Genomic DNA, 20,499 nt, shown 5'->3' with positions numbered 1-20,499 from the left:
AGAACAAAATAATTGTAACTCCAGATACAATACACCACAAAAAAACAGAATAAGTTAAAGAACACAGTGATAAGCAAACACAATAAATATAAACATGTAAGGTAGCTTATTATACGTAGATTTCTTATATCTACATAAACTGACGCTAGGTACATAAGGTAACTGACAGGAAATGATAAAGTAGTGGTGTGGGAGGTATGGTGTGGTGGATTGTGTCTGTTACATATTGGGCAGAATCCATTATGCTCTCCAACTACTTACATTCCTGTACATTTGAATTGCTCTACCAGAACACGATGCAACCAGTGCATTTGTAGAAATTTGTTACAGAATGTCCTGTGACAAGCCAAACCTCCTATGAAAATAGAGACGCTTGCATGCAAGAAATTAGTCTGGAGGTAGTAAGGATTTAGTGCTCATTGCAATAAAACATTTAATTAACAGTCTACATCATCACCTCTTATGGAAGTACAGTGGTTGGCCATAGAACTCTGCTCTGTAATAACATGTTGCATATGGAACATTTTATAATGTGAAATAGATGCTCATTAAAAACTAAAGTGTTCAAATCTGTTCACGGAAGTATGGGGAGTTTTCACTGTATCGAAGATTAGCAACCGGGGCCACAAGTCTTCACTAATTGGCAGTAGAAGCAAAGGTGAAATGAGAATTGTGTTTGTAATGTGTTGAGTATGGTTTCTAATAGTAAACATCAAAAGCAAATTGGATACAAAGGGAACATTTGGTAGAGCTGTAAGGTTTGAATGGGGGAGGGGACTAATTGGGACAGCAGCTTTTTCAACACATTGGGTCGAATGGCCTTATTCTAATCAGACCGAGTGCAGGAATTTCACAGTTGGAAGTGCAATGATTTGGTATGTTAAGACTGTGGAGAGAAGCATAATAGATTAGTCTGGCGTTAGTTGGGATTTAGTGCTCATTGCAAGTAACACTAAATCCTTACTATCACCAGATCAATTTATTATGCTTTCCTTTCAGTTCCCATCCCTTCCATCTCTTCCTCTGAGAGGTGAGGTGAAGGTTCATACAAATCATATTTAGCTGGGAACTCACTGGCTGCTCTTTGCTCCCCTCAGAAATCCTACTCTGCCTCCATTGGTATAGATTTTCAAAAGCGATATGCCACCATTGTTTTAGAATTAGAACAGCTGAACAAGGATCTCAACAAAGTCTTGAATAAAGTCCAGCAGTTTTGTTATGAGGTGAGTGCTTATAATTTTGCCCTACTCGCACTCTCGTCCAATGCTCTCTGCATTTTACTTTCACATGCTCGTACTCATGCGCACATATTTGTGTTTCTGGGTGATTATTTCTGCATTGACTCAGCTTTTAACCTTTCCTCTCATGACACTGTGCAAACAACAGCTTGCTCCTGACCAAGGTTTACAGCCCATGGATCAGCCCACAGACATGAGGAGGAGGTGCGAGGAGGAGGCTCACGAGCTTGTGCAGCAGGCCAACACTTCACAAACCGGCCAGGCCAGTGTCAGGAACGAAAGCCTCACTGACTTGATAGCAAGGCTGACGGCAGTGCTGCTGCAAATCAAAGTAAGTGTAAACCCTGATTATACTGTGCTTGGCCACACACAAAGTTGATATTTCGTACCTGAAAAGTTGTGAAAATAAAACCGTCAGTTGTTCCAAAAGAAATCTGTTGAAGTGTGTCTGTGGCGGCTTGTAAAAAACAAAAGTTTAACTGGCTCAGCATTTAGCTTCCATCTCCATCCTGAAAAGCTTCTCGATGACTCCAATGTGATTGATACCTTAATGCCACCTACAGCCAGTGTAGCTCATTGCCAAGAATCCAAAAGGAAAGAGCAGCACACAAAAGACTGGAGGAGTTGATGGGTCAGATACATCTATGGAAGTTGGTGGGCAGTTGATGTTTTGGGTTGAAACTCTTCACCAGTCCTCACTAGTCTCAATCTGAAACGTTGACTGCATTTCCCTCCATAGATGGTGCCTGATCCATGGAGTTCCTCCAGCTTTTTGTGTGTTGCTCCAGATTTCCAACATCTGCACTCTCTGTTGCATCTCCAAAAGAGGAGAAATGTGAAGTTCATGCCAAGCAGCAAAACTCCACTGGTGTTGCAGGGCTGTTTCTGATGGGTGGTCACTGAAGTGACTCCTCTGTTAATGACAGTTACTTCTAACCTTCATATTTTGGGAGACCATCCTGTGGACAGGAAAGGTTCATAACAGGGGCTCCCAACCTTTTTTATGCCATGGACTAATACCATTAAGCAGGAGGTCCATGTACCCCAGGCTGGGAACTCCTGGTTTAGAGCGTTATGTGCCAAACGAGCTTAGATGAGCAGCTTTTTTGACTCTATGACTCCCACTTGGCTACATCAGTTCTGTGAAGAAATGATCCAATGTGCTGTTCTGCCTTAGTTTTTGGCAGACTTTTTCCCTTCATGGATTTGCTCATCTGCACCAGTCTCCCAGTAGCATCCGATGGGAGACTTTGCATGTGATGGTTGGATGGTGCGTGACCGAAGGCTTACTTTGACAGTGTTGCTGCAGAAAATGTTTTCCAGCACATGAAGCAAGGGAGCTGTTATCTGTTAGAGATACGTTGATTTAATTTGCTTCTACACTTTCTATGGACACAAGTGATCTCACTTTTCTGTGAAAGACCTGAAATGCTTTCCCTGGTGCTTGCCCCACATGTCAGCATACTATTGTAGTTATTTGTGGGAGCTTATTCTATTCAAATTGTTAGTCCCACCTCCCACATTGTGAAGTTGGCTGGAAAGGGGTATGGGAGACCTTGGGATCATAGAGAGATACAGCAAAGAAACAAGACTTTGGTCTACTTAGTCCATGTTGACCATCGAGCACCCATTTATACAAATTCCATTTTGTTCCCCTCACGTTCTCAACAACTCCCAGATTCTACCACTCAGTTGCACAAATTTGAAAACCCAGTAGCCAATTAACGTACGAATTGGGAGTGTTGTGTGCAGTTCCCATTGCCACACTTACAGGAATGATGTGGTTGTGCTGGAGAGTGTGCAGAGGAGATTCACTAGTGTTGCCTGGATTTTATGACTTTATATGTAGGGAGAGACTGGATAGGCTGGGATTGTTTTCCTTTTAGGATGTGGGAGGAAACTGTCATGGACAGCACCAGAAGTCAGGATCAAACCTGATTCTCTGGCACTGCAAGGCAGCTGTTCCATCAGCTGCCCTACTCTGTTAGCCATGTGAAATGAGCCTTAGAAACACAAGCAGTCTGCCAGAGTTCAGAGACACGAGACTGCAGATGCTGAAATCTAGAGTGAGAAACAAACTACTGGAGGAACTCAGTGGGTCGAGCAGCATCTGTAGAGGCTGAGTTAAAGCAAAGATCGTGACCCAAAGTATTGACTATCCCTCTGGCCCTATAGATGCTGCCTGATCCACAGAGTTCCTCTAGCAGTTTGATTTTGTTCCTCTGCCTGTTGGCATAGAAATAAGCGAGGGGTAACTGCATGCATGCAGCCAGTAAAGCAACTAAATGCTGGCTTTGGTTAACAGTAAATGTGTTTGTAGTAACAACAATCAAGATGTTGTTTTACATAGACACATTGATTCATAATCATATTCAGACCCATTTATTTATCACATGTACAGGTATATCAGAACAAACAGTGAAATGTATAGTTTGCATTAATAACCAATACAGCCTGTTGATGCACTGGGGGCCAGCCTGATAGTGTGCCAACCTAGCAAGCCAACCATGTTCAGCAGGACAACACAACAAAGCAAAACAAGCCCTTTCCCACCTGTCTTCCCACCTACTCACACTCACGGACAAGCTTCTAACTGCAGGACATTCAGCCTTCAGGCCTCTAACCAACAGTCCTTGGACCCGGACTCAGAAACATAAAGCCTCCAACCTTCAATCTCTGGCCCAGACTCACAGACCTCTGACCTCTGGATACACCTACCTAGGGGCCTTGACCTTCATGCCTCAACCTTCAGACTCCCCAACTTTGCTGGTGGTAATGGCATCAGCGCCAGACTCCGGAGCGAAGGTTGCTTCAAATCCAAGTCGGGCCACCACCAAGCATGCTTTCCATCTGTGCCGGGTTGAGCGTCGAGCTAGCCACTCGGCCTTGTAAAAAATACAAGGGTTGAGTCAGGAGCGTTCATATCATGACCCAGTTAATCTGAAAGGAGACCAATCCTGACATCACACAAGAATGGCTGACTGTCTGGTCCGACACACTTAAAAAAGAGAAAGAAACTTAGTCTTATCAGGAAAAGGTATTCTTATAGTTGCACTGAGTACTACATTGTGAGCTTATTCATCGGCAATCTCAGACACTGAAAAACCTCATTAGATTGTAAGGAGCCGGTAATACGGGACAGGCCATTTGGCACAGCTAGGTGATACAGTAATTTTGCACTTAAAGTCATAGAGTAATACAGTATGGAAAAGCGGGCCCTTTGGCCCATCTTATCCATGCCAACCAAGCTAGTCCCATCTTCCTGCATTTAGCACATTATGACTCTAAACGTTCCCTATCTGTTTGCTTGTTGAACCATTGTTTAAATGTCATTATTGTACCTGCTTCAACCACTTTCCTCTGGTGACTTGTTCAATATGCACACCACCCTCTGTCCCTTTTAAATCTTTCACCTTTCCCCTTAATCCTATGCTCTCTAGCTTTTAGTTCTCCTTCCCTGGGAAAAGTGTGTACATTCACTCCATCCATGCCCTTCATGATGTTATACACCCCTCAATCCCCTACATTCCAAGGATTAAAGTCTTTGCTCGCCTAACCTCTCCTTATTAATCAGGCCCTCTCATCCTGGAAGCACCATCATAAATCTTCACTGCACTCTTTCCAGCTTTATAATACCTTTCCTTTAACAGGGCAACCAAAACTTCATCAGCTGTGGAAAGGTGTACCTTTCATCTTGCTAAACTTGAATTGGCAGTTGTTTAAGATTACTTAAGAAAACAGAAAGTTTCAACACAACCTACAAGAAGAATCCTCACTGTTCAAGTGGCAATGAATTCTCACTCTTCCCTCTCAAACAGGATCCAATTTCATCCATTGATTCACATGTTAACTCGATCCTTTTCTCACTGTTGAGCTGGCTGTGGTATCAGTGTTGTATCATGGACATGGCTGTTACTGTACCTCATATATCATGTAACTCATCTAATATTTTGCTATAATCCAGTGGGTGGAATATAGAATCAGGTTAGTGACATACTGAAGAGGCTATTTACAGAGTTATAGATTTGTACAGCAGTGTAACAGGCCCTCCAGTCCACTGCGTCCATGCTAACCTTTTTGCCCAACCACACTAATCCCAGACTCAAGAGTTTCTACAGATGCTGGAAATCAACACATACAAAATTCTGGAGGAACTCAGCAGACCTGCTTCCTGACCTGTTGAGTTCCTCCAGCATTTTGTGTGTGTGTTACGCTGATCCCATTTGTCCGTGCAGAACACAACAGCACAGCACTGGACAGACCATTCAGTTGACAATATTTTGCCATCTTTGATGCCAATATGTATTAAATGTCCTCTGCTTGTGTATCACCATATCCCTTTATTCCCTTCATGTTCGTGTGTCTGTGTAAAAGCTTCTTAAACTCCACCAAGTTGCCCGCTTCCGCTATTATCCCTAGCATCCATTTCAGGAACCTACCGCTGTCTATGTTACTAATTTAAAATAAAATGCCCCTCACGTTGCCTTTAAACACACATCCCCCACCCTGAATCTTAAAAGTATGCTCTGAGGTGCTTGACATGTTTTTAAAAAGAGATACAGGTGTGCGCCGTTTAACGTCCATTCAGACAACGTCTGATCACATATATGTCCATAGTCCCAATCAGAGAATGTGACGTAGTGGACGTAACCAATTCCGTGTATCGCGCGTCTCTTGAGTGTATCGCATGTCTCTCTGTTTAATTTTCTTTCGAAAATATTACCGTAAAGTGCATCATGGCTTCCAAATGCAGTAAAACCACTCCTATTGATAGCAGCAGCAAGAGGCAAAGTATATAATATGGTGTTCGCACAACATCCAAATCAGATACCATCCGATTTCACAGAACGTATCGTGGTTGTTAAGCGATGCATACCTGTATAGCACGGTAACGGTCTTTCTGGATGAGTCTGTACTTCCCAATTGCACCCATGTGACCAGTTAACCTATTAACCCATACAACTTTGGAATGTGGAAGGAAACTGGAGCCTCTGAAGGAAGCTCACACAGTCATGGGGAGAACATAGAAACTCCTTACAGACAGCGGCAAAATTTAGCCCGGGACGCTGCTGTAGTAGCATTGAACTAACCATTATCACTACCTTAACATCTGGGGAAAAGATTCTGACTGTCTATCCTATCAATTGCCTCTAATGATTTCAAAAACCCACCAGATCTTCCCTCAGCCTCCAGTGCTCAAGAACGAACAACCCAGTCCAACCTTTCCTTGAAGTTCATACCTTTGAATCGTATCAGCCTCTGGTAAACCTCTTCAGTCTCCACAAACTTCTGATAATGGAACTACTAGAGCTACACACAATACTCCAAGTGCAGCATGACTTCTTGTATTCAGCTCACCTCCAAAGAAGGCAAGCATGCCATATGCCTTCTTTACCACCTTATCCATTTGTGTAGCCACTTTCAGTGAACTGTGGATGTGGTCTCCAAGATCCCTCTGTACTTCAATGATATTATAACTATAATTTCTCTTTTCATTTGACCCCCCAAAGTGCTCACCTCACCTTTAACCAGATTAAACTCCATTTGCCACTTCTTTGCCCGTATCTATAACTGATTACCTCTCAGTGTATTCTTTGGTAACCAGAACAAATATGGCAAATGCTACCTTGACCATCCTAACCACTTGTGTTGCCACTTTCCCTAAACCGAGGCCTCGCAATACATCAGCTTTTCCCAGCATCCTATATATGTCATACTGTATATGTCATACCCATATTTGATTTCTCCAAATACATCAGCTTGCATTTATTGGGGTTATAATCAGATGCTCTATCCAACTTTCCATTTGATCTATATCCTTCTGTAGCTCTGGACAACCTTCTTCACTATCCACAACACAGCCTACTTTTGTGTCACCCTTGGTGAGTCCGCTGCTCCTAAGGGTACAATACAGCTGGTCCAATTTCCCCACTTTATCCTGTGGTACTTAACCAATTATCAGAAGACTGGGAAAACTCGGCAGACCAGGCTGCATCTGTCAGAAGAGAAATGATTAACATCTGAGATTCCCATTTTTAATTGAATTACCATCTGTGCAGGAAATGCATTTCTGATCCTGACCACTGGCTGCATAATACAGTTTGCCTTGTGCCACTTTTGCCACACACCGTAAATCAACAATTCTCAGCCCTTCCAATGAGAACAGCTTCACTTGACAAACTTTCTGGTTCAAAGTAAATTTATTACCTAAGTATGTATATGTTACCATGTACTAACCTGAGATTCATTTGTTTTTATTTTATTTATTGATAAATATCAGGCCCTTCTGGCCAGCGCCACCCGATTTCACCCACGTGACCAACGAACCTACTAACCGGTGTGTCTTTGGAATGTGGGAGGGAACTGGAGACCCAGAGAAAACCCATGCGGTCACAGAGAGAACTTGCAAACAAACAACAGCAGAATTAAACTCGGGTCACTGGCACTGTACTAGAGTCACTCTCACCATTACACCACCATGCTGTTCCATGGTATTTGGAAGAAAAAGGAGAAAAATTTGAAGAAAAATAAAATTTTACTAAAAGATATACATAAGCACACACAGACTGACAGACAACCTATGTGCAAAATAATTCAAACTGTGGAAATAAAAATAATACTGAGAGCATGAGTTGTAAAGAATCCTTTAAAGGCAGTCTGTAGGTTATTGAATCAATTCAGAATAGCAGTAATTGAAGCTGTCCATGCTGGTTCAGGAGCCTGATGGTTATAGGGTAATAGCTGTTCCTGAAAATAGTGGTGTGGGACCTGAGGCTTCTGTAGTAGTGAGAAGAGGGCATGACCTGGATGGTGGGGGTCCTTGATGATGGATGCTGCTTTCCTGTGGCAGCGCTCCATGTTAGTGTGCTCTATGGTGGGGAGGGTTTTACCCATGAGGGACTGGGCTGTAGTCACCACTCTCTGCAGCCTTTTCCGTTCTTGGGTGTTAGCGTTTCCAGATCAGGCTGTGATCCAATCAGTTAGGATACTGCCCACTGTGCATCTATAGAAATTGTCAAAGTTTTTGGTGACATGCCAAAACTTAACAAGCCTCTAAGAAAGTAGAGAGGCTGTTGTGCCTTCTTTGTGATTCCATTTATGTGTTGGTCCCAGAACAGATTCTCTGATATATTGACACCAAGGAATTTAAACCTTATCCACCTCTTTTCCCCCAATGAGGACTGGCTTCTGGACCTCCACTTCTTTGTCCTGCAGTCATTAATGAGCTCTTTGCTGACATTGAGTGAGAGGTTGTTGTTGTGGCACCACTCAACTAGATTTTCAATCTCTCTCCTATATGCAGATTTGTCACCCCTTGTAATTTGGCCAATAACAGTGGTATCATCAACAAAATTAATTACACACTGGAGCTGCACTTGGCCACATAATCATTGGTAGAAGTGAGTAGAGCAGGGGGTTAAACACACAACCTTGTGGTGCACCTGTGCTGATGGTGAGTGTGGTGGAGATGTTGTTGCTAATCCACACTAAGGTCTGCAAATGAGGAAATCGAAGATCCGAGCCCCAGGTCTTGGACCTTATTAATGAGTTTCAGGGGGGTGGTAGTGTTGAACTCCTAGAGAATTGTGGCAATCACTACCATGCAGGGGTCTGGGATGTGTCTGAGAAGAGAGATGTTTAATGTCTCTTGTCCAATGATGATGTGGTAGCTTTGATTATTAGTTATTAATAATTATTTGATATTCATTATTATATAAGGCAACTGGACTTGCTGTGTTGTCACTCATCCAAGAGGCTTCTTCAGTTCTGGTAGGTAGTTTTCTGGTTTATAAACTCTGTTGTTTAAAGTTATAGCAATCACCTGAGGGTTGTTAAGAGTTGTAGAGGTAATGAGAGTGTCATTAGTCTTATCTTTGCATGAAAGGAGGTGTGAACTGTTGTGGAGAGGTTGGAAAACCCATCCCTGGACAGAGGGGGTGGGGTATAACATCACCTACCAGCTACTTATGATGCAGTCCTAACATCTCTAACCCGGCGTCTCCACAGCAGTTCACACCTCCATTCTTGCAAATATAAGACTAATAATCTCTCATTACCTCTGAATTTTAACGACCCTCATGTGACTGTCATACCTTTAAACAACTGAGCTTATAAACTGGAAAATTAGCCACATGGGTCAGAAGTGAAGAAGCCTCTTGGGTGAGTGGTGAAACGTCTTCCAGACAACACTGTAAGTCCAGCTGCCTTGATTCACTACTGCTTGATATTGATTATAAACCTTATTTTTGTTATACACTTCCAGAAAGTAGCCTGTTGAAAACAAATAAATCCAACACTTCCTTGTAGACTGGTCATTTAGTCCGTGAAAACATCAGCTGACCCATTTCAATGGCACTATGCTAACTCAGGTCTGTTCATACATACATACATACATACATACATACTTTATTGATCCGGAGGGAAATTGGGTTTCGTTACAGCTGCACCAACCAAGAATAGTGTAGAAATACAGCAATATAAAACCATAAATAATTAAATAATAATAAGCTAATCATTCCAAGTGGAAATAAGTCCAGGACCAGACTATTGGCTCAGGGTGTCTGACACTCCGAGGGAGGAGTGTAAAGTTTGATGGCCACAGGCAGGAATGACTTCCTATGACGCTCAGTGTTACATCTCAGTGGAATGAAAATAATGGTTTAAACTAAATTATCCCTGATTATTGTGCAAATGTGACTCCCTGCCAATAGGGTTTTGCTGACATGGAGCCATCATTCATCTTCTAAATGGCCAGCCTGAGACTTGGTTCCATATGCTAGCAGCTTGGCTCCAGGAATAACTACGTTGCCCAAGAGACCAGTCTTTATCACTATGTTGCTGCAGCACAAGTAACAGCATCTGGTTCAGGCTAAAACAACTGTGATAACTTGCATTTTGATTTCAGAAACTGAATGTTTTTTGTGAAATGGAAGTAAATTCCTAATTTCTTCTCCCACCTTCCCACAGTGTCTGGCAGAAGGAGGGGACTTAAACTCTTTTGAATTCAAGTCGTTGACAGACTCATTGAATGACATCAAGAACTCTATAGATGCTTCGAATATAAGGTGGGTGGAGTACGACTTCCAGGTATTGAGCAGTGGTGCAGCAAGATCCTACATTCCAACTGGTAGATTCCCTCGACTTCAGGAGTTGAAGGATGTGGATATATGGGTGGTTCCGTGTTGACAGTTCGATCCCAGGATGCGGATTGGGAAAATTCAGTGGTTTGACCGCTTTGGAAGTTTACAAGGGATGCTGCTGATGTGTTCATATTTATACATTGGGTCAGTTGATTAACGAGCAGTTTATTTGCCCTGCTTAAATAGAACAGTACAGAACATAAGCTGGCCATTTGGCCCACAACGTTGTGCTTAATTTATTAAATCAGTAATTAAACAGCTAACTAGACTAATCTCTTCTGTCTATACAATGTCAATATCCCTCCATTTTATGCACATTCATCTAAGAGCCTCTTAAACACCTGCATCATAGTTGCCTCTACCACTACCCTTGACAGTGCATTCCAGATACCCACACTATGTGTTTAAAGAAAACCTGCCCACACTTCTTTGAATTTATCCCCTCTCACGTTAAATGTATGATTTCTAGTAATTGACATTACAAACCTTGGAACAAGATGCCAGCTGTTCATCTATGCCCTTTATCATCTCAGAAACTTCTACCAGGTCTTCTCTTACTTTCCACCACTCCAGAGAAAAAGGCCCAAGTTTGTCCAACCTCTCCTTTTGGCACATACCCTCTAATTGTGGCAGCATCCTGGTAAACCCGTCCAAAGCCTCCACATCCTTCCTATAATGGGGTGACCAGAAATGAATGCAGAACACTAGGTATGGCCAAACCACATTTTTCTAAAGCTGCAAGATAACTTCTCAACTCTGGAACTCAACCATTTAGCACGTGACCAGGGTATAAATAGATGTCACAGCATGGGTTGTTTGATTTGCAACAGCAGGAACCCAGTGAACTTCCTGTCAGTCTTGGGAACTATTAACAGGCAGATGTTATCATATGTTATAAGAATGTAATGGTATGTAGATGTGCAGTGAGGAATGGCCAATGAGTGGATGGTGCAGAGGTGCATAACTCTATTTCATATGGGATGCATATTGGAGAGGTTTTGGGGAAGGCTTCAACATAACATATAAGAACTAGACCTCTGAAATTGGTTTATTGTAATCATGTGTGAAAAGCTTGTCTTGCATACTATTCATACACAATAGATCAATTCATTACCACAGTGTGTTGAGGCAAAACAATAATGGAACACAGAATAAATGCTTGCAATTACAGTGGAAGTACAGTGCGGGCAGACATGGTGCAAAGCCAATACAAGGCAGATTGTGAAGTCAAGAGTCCATCTTGTAGTACAAGGAAACTGTTTAGTAGTGTTATAATGATGGAATGGGAGCTGTCCTTGAGCCTGATGGTGCATGCTTTCAGGTGTTGTATCTCCTGCATGATGGAAGGGCATAAAAGAGAGAATGTCAGGGATGGGTGCCGCCTTTGATGACATTCTGTACTTTACCAGGGTAGCGAGAAGTGTAGACAGAATCCATGGAGGGGAAGCTGGGATGTGTCCACGGCTTTCTACAGTTTCTCGTGGTCACAGGTAGAGCAGTTGCCTTACCAATCCGTGATATATCCGGGTAGGATGTATTCATAAAATTGACGAGGGCCATAAGGCATATGCCAAATTTCCTTAGCCTCCTGAGGAAACGGGGGTGCTGGTGCACTTTCTTGGCCATGATGTCTGCATAGTTGGACAAGGACATACTACCAGTGTTGTTCATTCCTAGGAACTGCTGTGAACTTGAAGCTCTCAACCCTCTTGACTTCAGAAGCGTTGATGTGCACCAGCATCCATTCTGAAGTTAATAATTAGTTCTTTTATTTTGCTAGCATTGAGGAAAAGGTTGTTGTCTAGGCTCTCTATCTCTTAATTATTTAAGGTACAGCCCTCTAAGGTGGTATCATCTACAAACTTGTAAATGGAGTTTTTGAAGAATCTGTCCATGCAGCTGTGAGAGTACAGGGAATAGAATAGGAGACTGAGGATGCAGCCTTGTGGATTCCAGTGTTGAGAATAATTATGGCAGGGGTGGTGTTGTGTATCCTTACTAACTGCAGTCTGTTGGTCAGGAAATCAAGAATCCAGTTGGAGAGGGAGGTGTTGAGTCCCAAATCTAGAATGTTGGAGATGAGTGTGCTTGGAATTATCGTATTGAATGTGGAACTGTGGTCAATAAACATTACTCTAACGCAGGTGTCCTTACTATCCAGATGCTGCAGAGATGAGTGTAGGGCCAGGGAGAAGGGTTAAGCCGTGTATGGTATAAGGCCTCCTGAACAGGCCCTAGTCTCAGATGAATCACAATTTCTTTGAATTGGAAAGCCAGGACTGCATCATGTGGTAACCATCACCTGTCCCTTTCCCTAGCCATGGGTAGCTTCCCTCTTCCTGCCCATCTGGTTTGACTGTTGGTATTCAGTTCAAATTGAGCTTCTGGACACCCTCTCTATGGCCAACACCACCTACCTCTGTTTGCTTGATCCTATCTGCTTCTCAAACATTTGTTCGTTCCTTGTGATTCCCCAGTGATTTCAGTGCTCGTATACCAACCTCATCCAAACTCCTGCCACCTCTACCTTTACTTGCATCATAATTCTTCACCCCTCACTAACACTGGCTGGAACATAGATTGAAAATCCTTGCAGATAAATCTTTCCATGCTGTCGTACCTGTTCATTTAAATTTAGATCTAAGCAAGAACAGAATACAGAGTAGTGTTACAGTTACAAAGAAAGTGCAGTGCAAGCAGACAATAAGATGGAAGGTCATACTGAGGTCAGGAGTCCACTTTATTGTACAAATAGTCTTATAGCAACAGAACAGAAGCTGTCCTTGAGCCTGGTGGTATGTACTTTCAGGGTTTTTTTTATCTTCTGCCTGGTGGGAGGCGGGAGAGGAAAGGAGTGGGTGAGGTCTTTATTTTTTTGTGGCTGTGAGAAGTGTGACAGAGTCCATGAAGAGGAAGCTGGTTTCTGTGAAGTGCTGAGCTGTGACCACAACTCTGTAGTATCTTGAGTCTCTAGGAAAAACAGTTGTCATATTAAGTCATGTTGCATCAAGATGAGATGTTTTTTATGAGTCACCTATAAGAATTGGTGAGGGTCAATGGGGACATGCTGAATGTCCTTAGATTTATAAAGTAGAGGTGTGGTAGGTTTTCTTGGCCATGCAGAACCAATAATCTCAAGGCCCATAACCATCAGAGGTTTTGCCACTCATGGGTCTTGACTTCTGCATCCCCCCACATATTAGGCTCCATGAATAGGTGGTCATACCCTCAATTATCTGGCTCCCAGGAACTGTGATTCCTTCTGATTTCCTTTCTCTCAAGCCCCACCATTTTCACCTCCAAAATCAAAAAGGTGTCAAAACCTGCCCCTTTCCAAATTACTCTTTCCTTTGGCTTAGTGTGAAACTCTCTGATAACGTGCTCCAACTAACATACAAATCCTTCTTCCTGTAGCTGCTTCCAAAACAACGTGGAAATCCATGTCGCACACATCCAGAGTGGCCTCAGTCAGATGGGAAACCTCCATGCCTTCACTGCCAACAATACAAACAGAGACTAAAAGGATTCGTTTTAACTCTTCCCTGGCAGGTGTGGAGCTGCGCCGAGCTCTCATGGTGAAGACAGACAAGAGGAGTGTTTTTTAAATAACGAAATGTACAGATAAATAGAACACATCTAGAGGGAGCGATTTCCATGCTCTTTCTCTGTACTTTTTTCATTAAATATGTAGTGTGGCAGCCTGAGCTTTTCAGGAATTGGATTTATTTTTGTACGTTTTGTCATTTAAAAATTTATTACCCATGCTTTCTCAGTGTAAATATTAACTGTAAACTGAGGTAGATATCAAATTGACTTGTGTGATGGATCTCCAGCTGAATTATGTAAAAATGTAAATAGTCTTTTTTAGAAAAGCACACAAAAAAAATATTGTGACTACCACCTCGTGATGCGCTGGTTGCATTGAGTCCTGGAAGGTGCTCAGAATGTTCTCCTCTGCCTTGATCCATCCTTTTATGATCTTCTCCTCTGCAGAACAGGCTCCTCCAGCTATATCCTCATTGTACAGCCCCCATTCAAAAGGTCCGGTCACTGTAACACCACCACCTGTCAGAGCTCCATTGCTGATTTTGAGGGGAAAGTCATTGCTGTTTCAGCCCTATTAGCTGGGCATATTCCCATAAGAATGCTAGAGCTTTTCAGAGGTGAGTGCCTAAACAAGTGAGAGTGTGTGTGTGAGAGAGAATTGGGAAGATTCAGTGTACCTGACTGAGGGGTAAAAGTCACCCCCTCTTTCTTGGCCAAATACAAGTGGGAATACTAGCTATAACAAGTCTTCCCTCAGTGAGGAGGGTGTGCATTCTGGAAGGTGGGGCTAGAACATGTCTCTCATTCTGTCTGTCACACTCTCTCCCTGCTGCTTCCCTCTCCCCCTCCACCCCCCACTCCCCTCCACTCTCTCTCATTCCCCTACCTCATAAACAGAAGAGCAGCATAATGGGTTGATTGTCATTTGTATATAGAACTAATTCTCACAAAATAATTTGCTGTTGGCTTTCACCTAACTGCCTAGGAACTCTTCCTTCCTTCCCCACCATGTCCCCCAGGAGCACAGGACTTTAGATGCAAGTTGTGCAGGGGAGTTGGCTTGTCATCTGAAAATTGGTCATTATTTTTGTTAATGTGTTTAAATGTTAATATTGTAATGAGAATGGATAACAGAATGTTTCCAGTTTAATGTAGATTATTGTAAAGTTTTGAATTTTTAAATTTCCAATTAGAAGAGCAAGTCTAAGGAGAAAACCTTACAAAGAACCTTTTTTGATCATTAAATGAGCCTGGGCAACTTTTTAAAAGTAAAAAAATAACAGAACTATTATTTTCAGTTTTTAACAGGTTTTGTACTGGCTTTTGGTTAAAAAGGTTTTTTGTAACTTTTTTCTTTGGTTAGTATTTGCACCTCTCACTTTTCTTTTCTTCTGTTTTACTTTTAAGTGTAAATAGAATCTTCTTCCTCTTGCACTCTTCCAAAATTTCAGCCAGATAGTTCTATATACCGTTGTAATTAAATCTGAATTAGTGTATGTAGTACTGCCTTTTCCCTTGTTACCTTTTGTATGGTGTATAAAATTGAAAGCAGCTTTAAATATTTATAAATAAAGATAATATATAATTAAAGTGGGCCTTTTTCTTCTAATGGTGAGCATTATTTCCTTGTGCCAATATCTCTCCTTTTAATCTTTCCCCTCTATTTCTCACTAATCTATTATTTCTGTCTTTATTCTCAACACGCAAGTTGTACTGGTTTCTTGTACCTCTACATTGCTGATCAATACCTTGGCATTTTGTAACGATTAAGAAAGATTAGAATATGTTTGGAACTGGATGGGTGAAATTTGAGGGTGTGTTCCTCATTCTCCATCACTTTATGAAAGATCTGATGGGCAGTTTCATGTGTTTAAAGGACTGATGGGGTAAGTTGAAGCTGTTTTCCCTAGAGTGAAGGAGACTGACGGATGATTTTATACAGGTTTATAAAACCATGAGGGGCATAGATCATTCCGTCTTTTTCATGAGTAGGGAGTGCAAAACTAGATGGCATAAGACTTGAGGCAGGGAGGGGAAAATTCAAAGGAGATCTTAGAAAAAAGTGTTTTATTACACATCAGGTGGTGTGTAAATGGGGTAGTGTTCATGGGTTCATCAAGATGGAGAAGATTTCTAGTGAGGATTGTTCATCTGGACTGAATATCTTTTACACTGCTAAATTGTTGTCTTGTTTCTAGCTTTGGAAAGACATTGTAGGAGAAATTGAACATCACCTAAACTCAGGAAATCACAGTCTGGAAACGCCTGGCATCTGGGGAAAGACAGGCTGACATTTCAAATGAAGCTGCTTTGTTTGAAACTCTTTTATCTCCCTTCTAGATGCTATAATTGTGGATTTTAAATATTTTAATATAATTTGAAACTATCTCATCAGAAAAATTGCATTTATATTGTAAACAGAAGATATTCTTCAGATGCTGGTGTGTGTTGCATTTATATTATGTTCTTTAACATTAAAAACATTCCAAAACTTTCTCAAGGGAATAGAGTAATACAGCATGGAAACAGGTCCTATGGCCCAGCTTTTCCATGGTGCCCACCAAGAGAGATCCATTTTCCAACATTTGGCCCATCTCTCTAAACCCCTCCTATTCAAGTACTTATCTTTTTGATATCCAAATTGTGCCTTGCTAGCAAGCAAATGTTTATGTTACATACAAGGAAGTAAGACTCATGAGTAATGGTTAGATTTGAAGACAGGTCTGTGAGGAATTAAAAAAAACAGGTAGAGACAGAAGGATTAGGAGTGAATCAACTCTTCTTGGTGTACAAATATATCAGTGCTGTCCCAATTCTGCTCACCAGACCTGGAATATCTAGCAGTTAAGTGCTGTCCTTTTTCCCGACCACAGGAGTTCTCTAGGGTCATTTTGGTAGCGGTATACATTCCACCTCAGGCCAATGTCAAGCAGGCTTTAGATGATCTGAGCAATGGGATCAACATGCATGAAACAGCGCACCCTAACACCTTCACCATTGTTTTGGGAGATTTTAACCAGGCCAGTCTGAAAAAATCACTAAGCAATTACCATCAACTGATCACTTGCAATACTAGAGGAAACAACACACTTGGACCACTGTTACACCATCAAGAATGCCTACCATGCTATTTCACGCCCTCACTTCGGGAACTCTGATTACCTAGCTGTACTTCTACTCCCTGAGTATAGGCAGAGACTGAAGACTGCAGCACCAGTAGTGAGGACAAAGAAGATATGGACAAGGGAAGCACAGGAGTGCCTACAGGACTGCTTTGAATCGATGGACTGGACTGTATTCAGGGATTCATCTTCGAACCTGGATGAGTATGCTGCAGTTGTTACTGACTTCATCAAAACCTCTGTGGATGAGTGTATGCCTACAAAGACTTACTGTACATTCCCAAACCAAAAGCCATGGATGAACTAGGAGGTACGCCATCTGCTGAAGGCCAGATCTGTGACATTCAGGCTTGTACCAGAAAATCAGGTATGATTTGTGGAGGGCTAGTTCAAGGGCGAAGAGACAATTTTGAATGAGGTTGGAGGCAAAGTTGGATACACGACAACTTTGCCAGGCCTTGTGAGGCATTACTTCCTACAAAGTGAAACCCAATAGCATGAATGGCAGCGATTCTTCACTACCAGATTATCTCAATGCCTTCTATGCCTGCTTTGAAAGGGAGAATACATCTACTGCTGTGAAGATCCCTGATGACCCTGTGATCTCTGTCTCAGAGGCTGATGTTAGGCTGTCTTTAAAGAAAGTGAACCCTCGCAAGGCAGAAGGTCCCAATGGAGTACCTGGTAAGGCTCTGAAAACCTGTGCCAACCAACTGGAGGGAGTATTCAAGGACATTTTCAACCTCTCACTGCTACGGGCGGAAGTTCCCACATTCTTCAAAAAGTCAACAATTATACCAGTGCCTCAGAAGAACAGTGTGAGTTGCCTTAATAAATATTGCCTGGTAGCAGTCACTCTACAGTGATGAAATACTTTGAGTGGTTGGTCATGACTAGACTGAACTCCTGCTTCAGCAAGGACGTGGACCCATTGCAATTTGCCTACTGTCACAATAGGTCAACAGCAGGCGCCATCTCAATGGCTCTGCATGTGGCTTTAGACCACCTGGACAACACAAGCACCTATGTCAGGATGCTGTTTATCGACTATAGCTCAGCATTCAGCACCATTCACACAATCCTGATTGAGAAGTTGCAGAACCTGAGCCTTTGTACCTCCCTCTGCAATTTGATCCTCGACTTCCTAACCAGAAGACCACAATCTGTGCGGATTGGTGATAACATATCCTCCTCGTTGACGATCAACACTGGTGCACCTCGGGTGTGTGCTTAGCCCACTGCTCTACTCTCTGTATTCACATGACTGGCTAGGCATAGCTCAAATACCATTTATAAATTTGCTGACAATACAAGGATTGTTGGTAGAATCTCAGGTGGTGACAAGAGGGCATACAGGAGTGAGATATGCCAACTAGTGAAGTGGTGCCACATCAATAAACTGGCACTCAATGTCAGTAAGATGAAAGAGCTGATTATGGACTTCAGGAAAGGTAAGACAAAGGAGCACATACCAATCCTCAGAGGGATCAGAAGTGGAGAGAATGAGCAGTTTCAAGTTCTTAGGTGTCAAGATCTTTGAGGATCTAACCTGGTCCCAACATATCGATGTAGTCATAAAGAAGGCAAGACAGCGGCTATACTGTATTTGGAGTTTGAAGAGATTTGGCATGTCAACAAACACACTCAAAAACTTCTATAGATGCACTATGGAGAACATTCTGACAGGTTATATCACTGTCTGGATTGGCGGGGGAAGTGGGGTGGGCTACTGCACAGGACCAAAAGAAGCTGCAAAGGCTTATAAATTTAATCAGCTCCATCTTGAGTACTAGCCTACAAAGTACCCAGGACATCTTCAGGGAGCGGTGTTTCAGAAAGGCAGCATCCATTATATCAGACCTCCAGCACCCAGGACATGCCATTTTCTCACTGTTAACATCAGGTAGGAGGTACAGAAGCCTGAAGGCACACACTCAGTGATTCAGGAACAGCTTCTTCCCCTCTGCCATCCAATTCCTAAATGGACATTGAACCTTCAGACACTTCTTCACTTTTTTAAAATATATAGTATTTCTATTTGTTGTACAATTTTTAATCTATTCAATATACGTATACTGTATAAAATATATGGAATAAGATTTATTTATTATATTATTTTATTTTTTCTTCTATTGTATTGCATTGAACTGCTGCTGCTAAGTTAACAAATTTCACATCACATGCATGTGGTTCTGATTCTGAATGTTCAGAGTTTTGAGCATAAATCAATAATGGTGGAGAATTAAAGTAAGAATGTAAAGTCCTTCTTTAAATTGTATAGATATCAATACACATTGGAAAGCTGATGTTCCAAGTTCATTCGAGTTTGAAGACACAATGGAGGACAAAAGGTATTGCAATTACGGTTTGCTTAATGATACCCAATCCCAGGTTCTAGGCTCTATAGGGTAAAATATTAATCTATGTACCTCATATATAGAGGACATGGATTTTTCAGTTTTTAATAGTATTTGGCAACATTGACTATTTTGAAAAGAAAACAAGCTTCACTACAACAACCTTGGAATTAGTAAAAACAATGGGGGACTAGTTCAGACTTGTGTTTTCAACAAAGACTTCACTTCCTTTATTTGTACACATCTGTGTTTTATGCCCCATTTCCACCCAGACTCCTGCCCCTGGCTTTCCCCCCCCCCTCCCCCCCAACATGTATGTGATGATGCCCAGATGCCATAAAATAAATGGGATAGTCCAGGCAATGATGAACATTTTGAAAACCACAAAAGGTGTTGCTGGGACAAACTGAATGAAGGTGTTAGTTCTGCGGGTTCCACTCAGGTCTTGTTGCTGGCACGGAGTATCAGTGAAATCAACTCATACTTGGAAAGTATTTGATTTTGGGAATTTATTTTGATTTTATTGTTTGAAATTGGAAAGCCAGTGCTAAGAGAGAATAATGCTGTTTATGTTATGGGGAATAACTAAGTGAAAAGCACAACCTTTGTTTGCACACAGTCCCTGGGTTACATTCCTGAGAACTGTTTGTAACCTGAATTGTTTGTAAGCTGGAAATGAGCAACAACAACAGATTAGGAGAGTGCCGTCAAATAGTATCACTTACTTAGTGAATGAGCAAGTGAGACTGCTTGATGATTTTGGCTCTGCTCATTTTGACCAAGTACCTGATTGTCATGACTCAGTGGGGGGGGGGGGGGAGGAAAGCACACAAAGTGTACCCTGGAAGAAGATGCATGCAGCCCCATAGTAGTTGACAAAAACCATCCCATCTGTTTCCCAGATATTCATATGTATGGGAGTCCTTAAGTCGGGCATTTGTAACCCATGGAGGATCTGTATTTAAGTTTTCTCTGATGGGTAGGATGGAGAATGACTTCTTCTGCAGCTTGGTGGTCTCTGACATAGCCGATGAATGGGACAGTTAGGTTCCACCACATTTGGGGCTGGATGTGCTTGTCTGAGGGTAAATGGTTT

General features: G+C 42.0%; 1 protein-coding gene across 2 annotated transcripts in view; it reads left to right on the top strand.

Annotated features, from left to right (window-relative positions):
- Positions 1-15,501, top strand: part of lin9 (lin-9 DREAM MuvB core complex component) — a 156,545-nt gene extending 141,044 nt beyond the window's left edge. For both annotated transcript variants that reach the window (XM_073056107.1, XM_073056108.1), the window contains exons 12-15: positions 1,098-1,223; positions 1,387-1,569; positions 10,206-10,303; positions 13,793-15,501. In XM_073056107.1, coding sequence (XP_072912208.1) covers positions 1,098-1,223; positions 1,387-1,569; positions 10,206-10,303; positions 13,793-13,898 — 513 coding nt within the window. In that variant the 3' untranslated portion in view covers positions 13,899-15,501. The remainder of the gene's footprint in view (positions 1-1,097; positions 1,224-1,386; positions 1,570-10,205; positions 10,304-13,792) is intronic.
- The last annotated feature ends 4,998 nt before the right edge of the window (positions 15,502-20,499 follow it).

This window comes from Hemitrygon akajei, chromosome 9 (assembly GCF_048418815.1).
Source record: "Hemitrygon akajei chromosome 9, sHemAka1.3, whole genome shotgun sequence".
Classification (NCBI taxonomy): domain Eukaryota; kingdom Metazoa; phylum Chordata; class Chondrichthyes; order Myliobatiformes; family Dasyatidae; genus Hemitrygon; species Hemitrygon akajei.
This window is presented reverse-complemented; position numbering and strand designations above follow the sequence as displayed.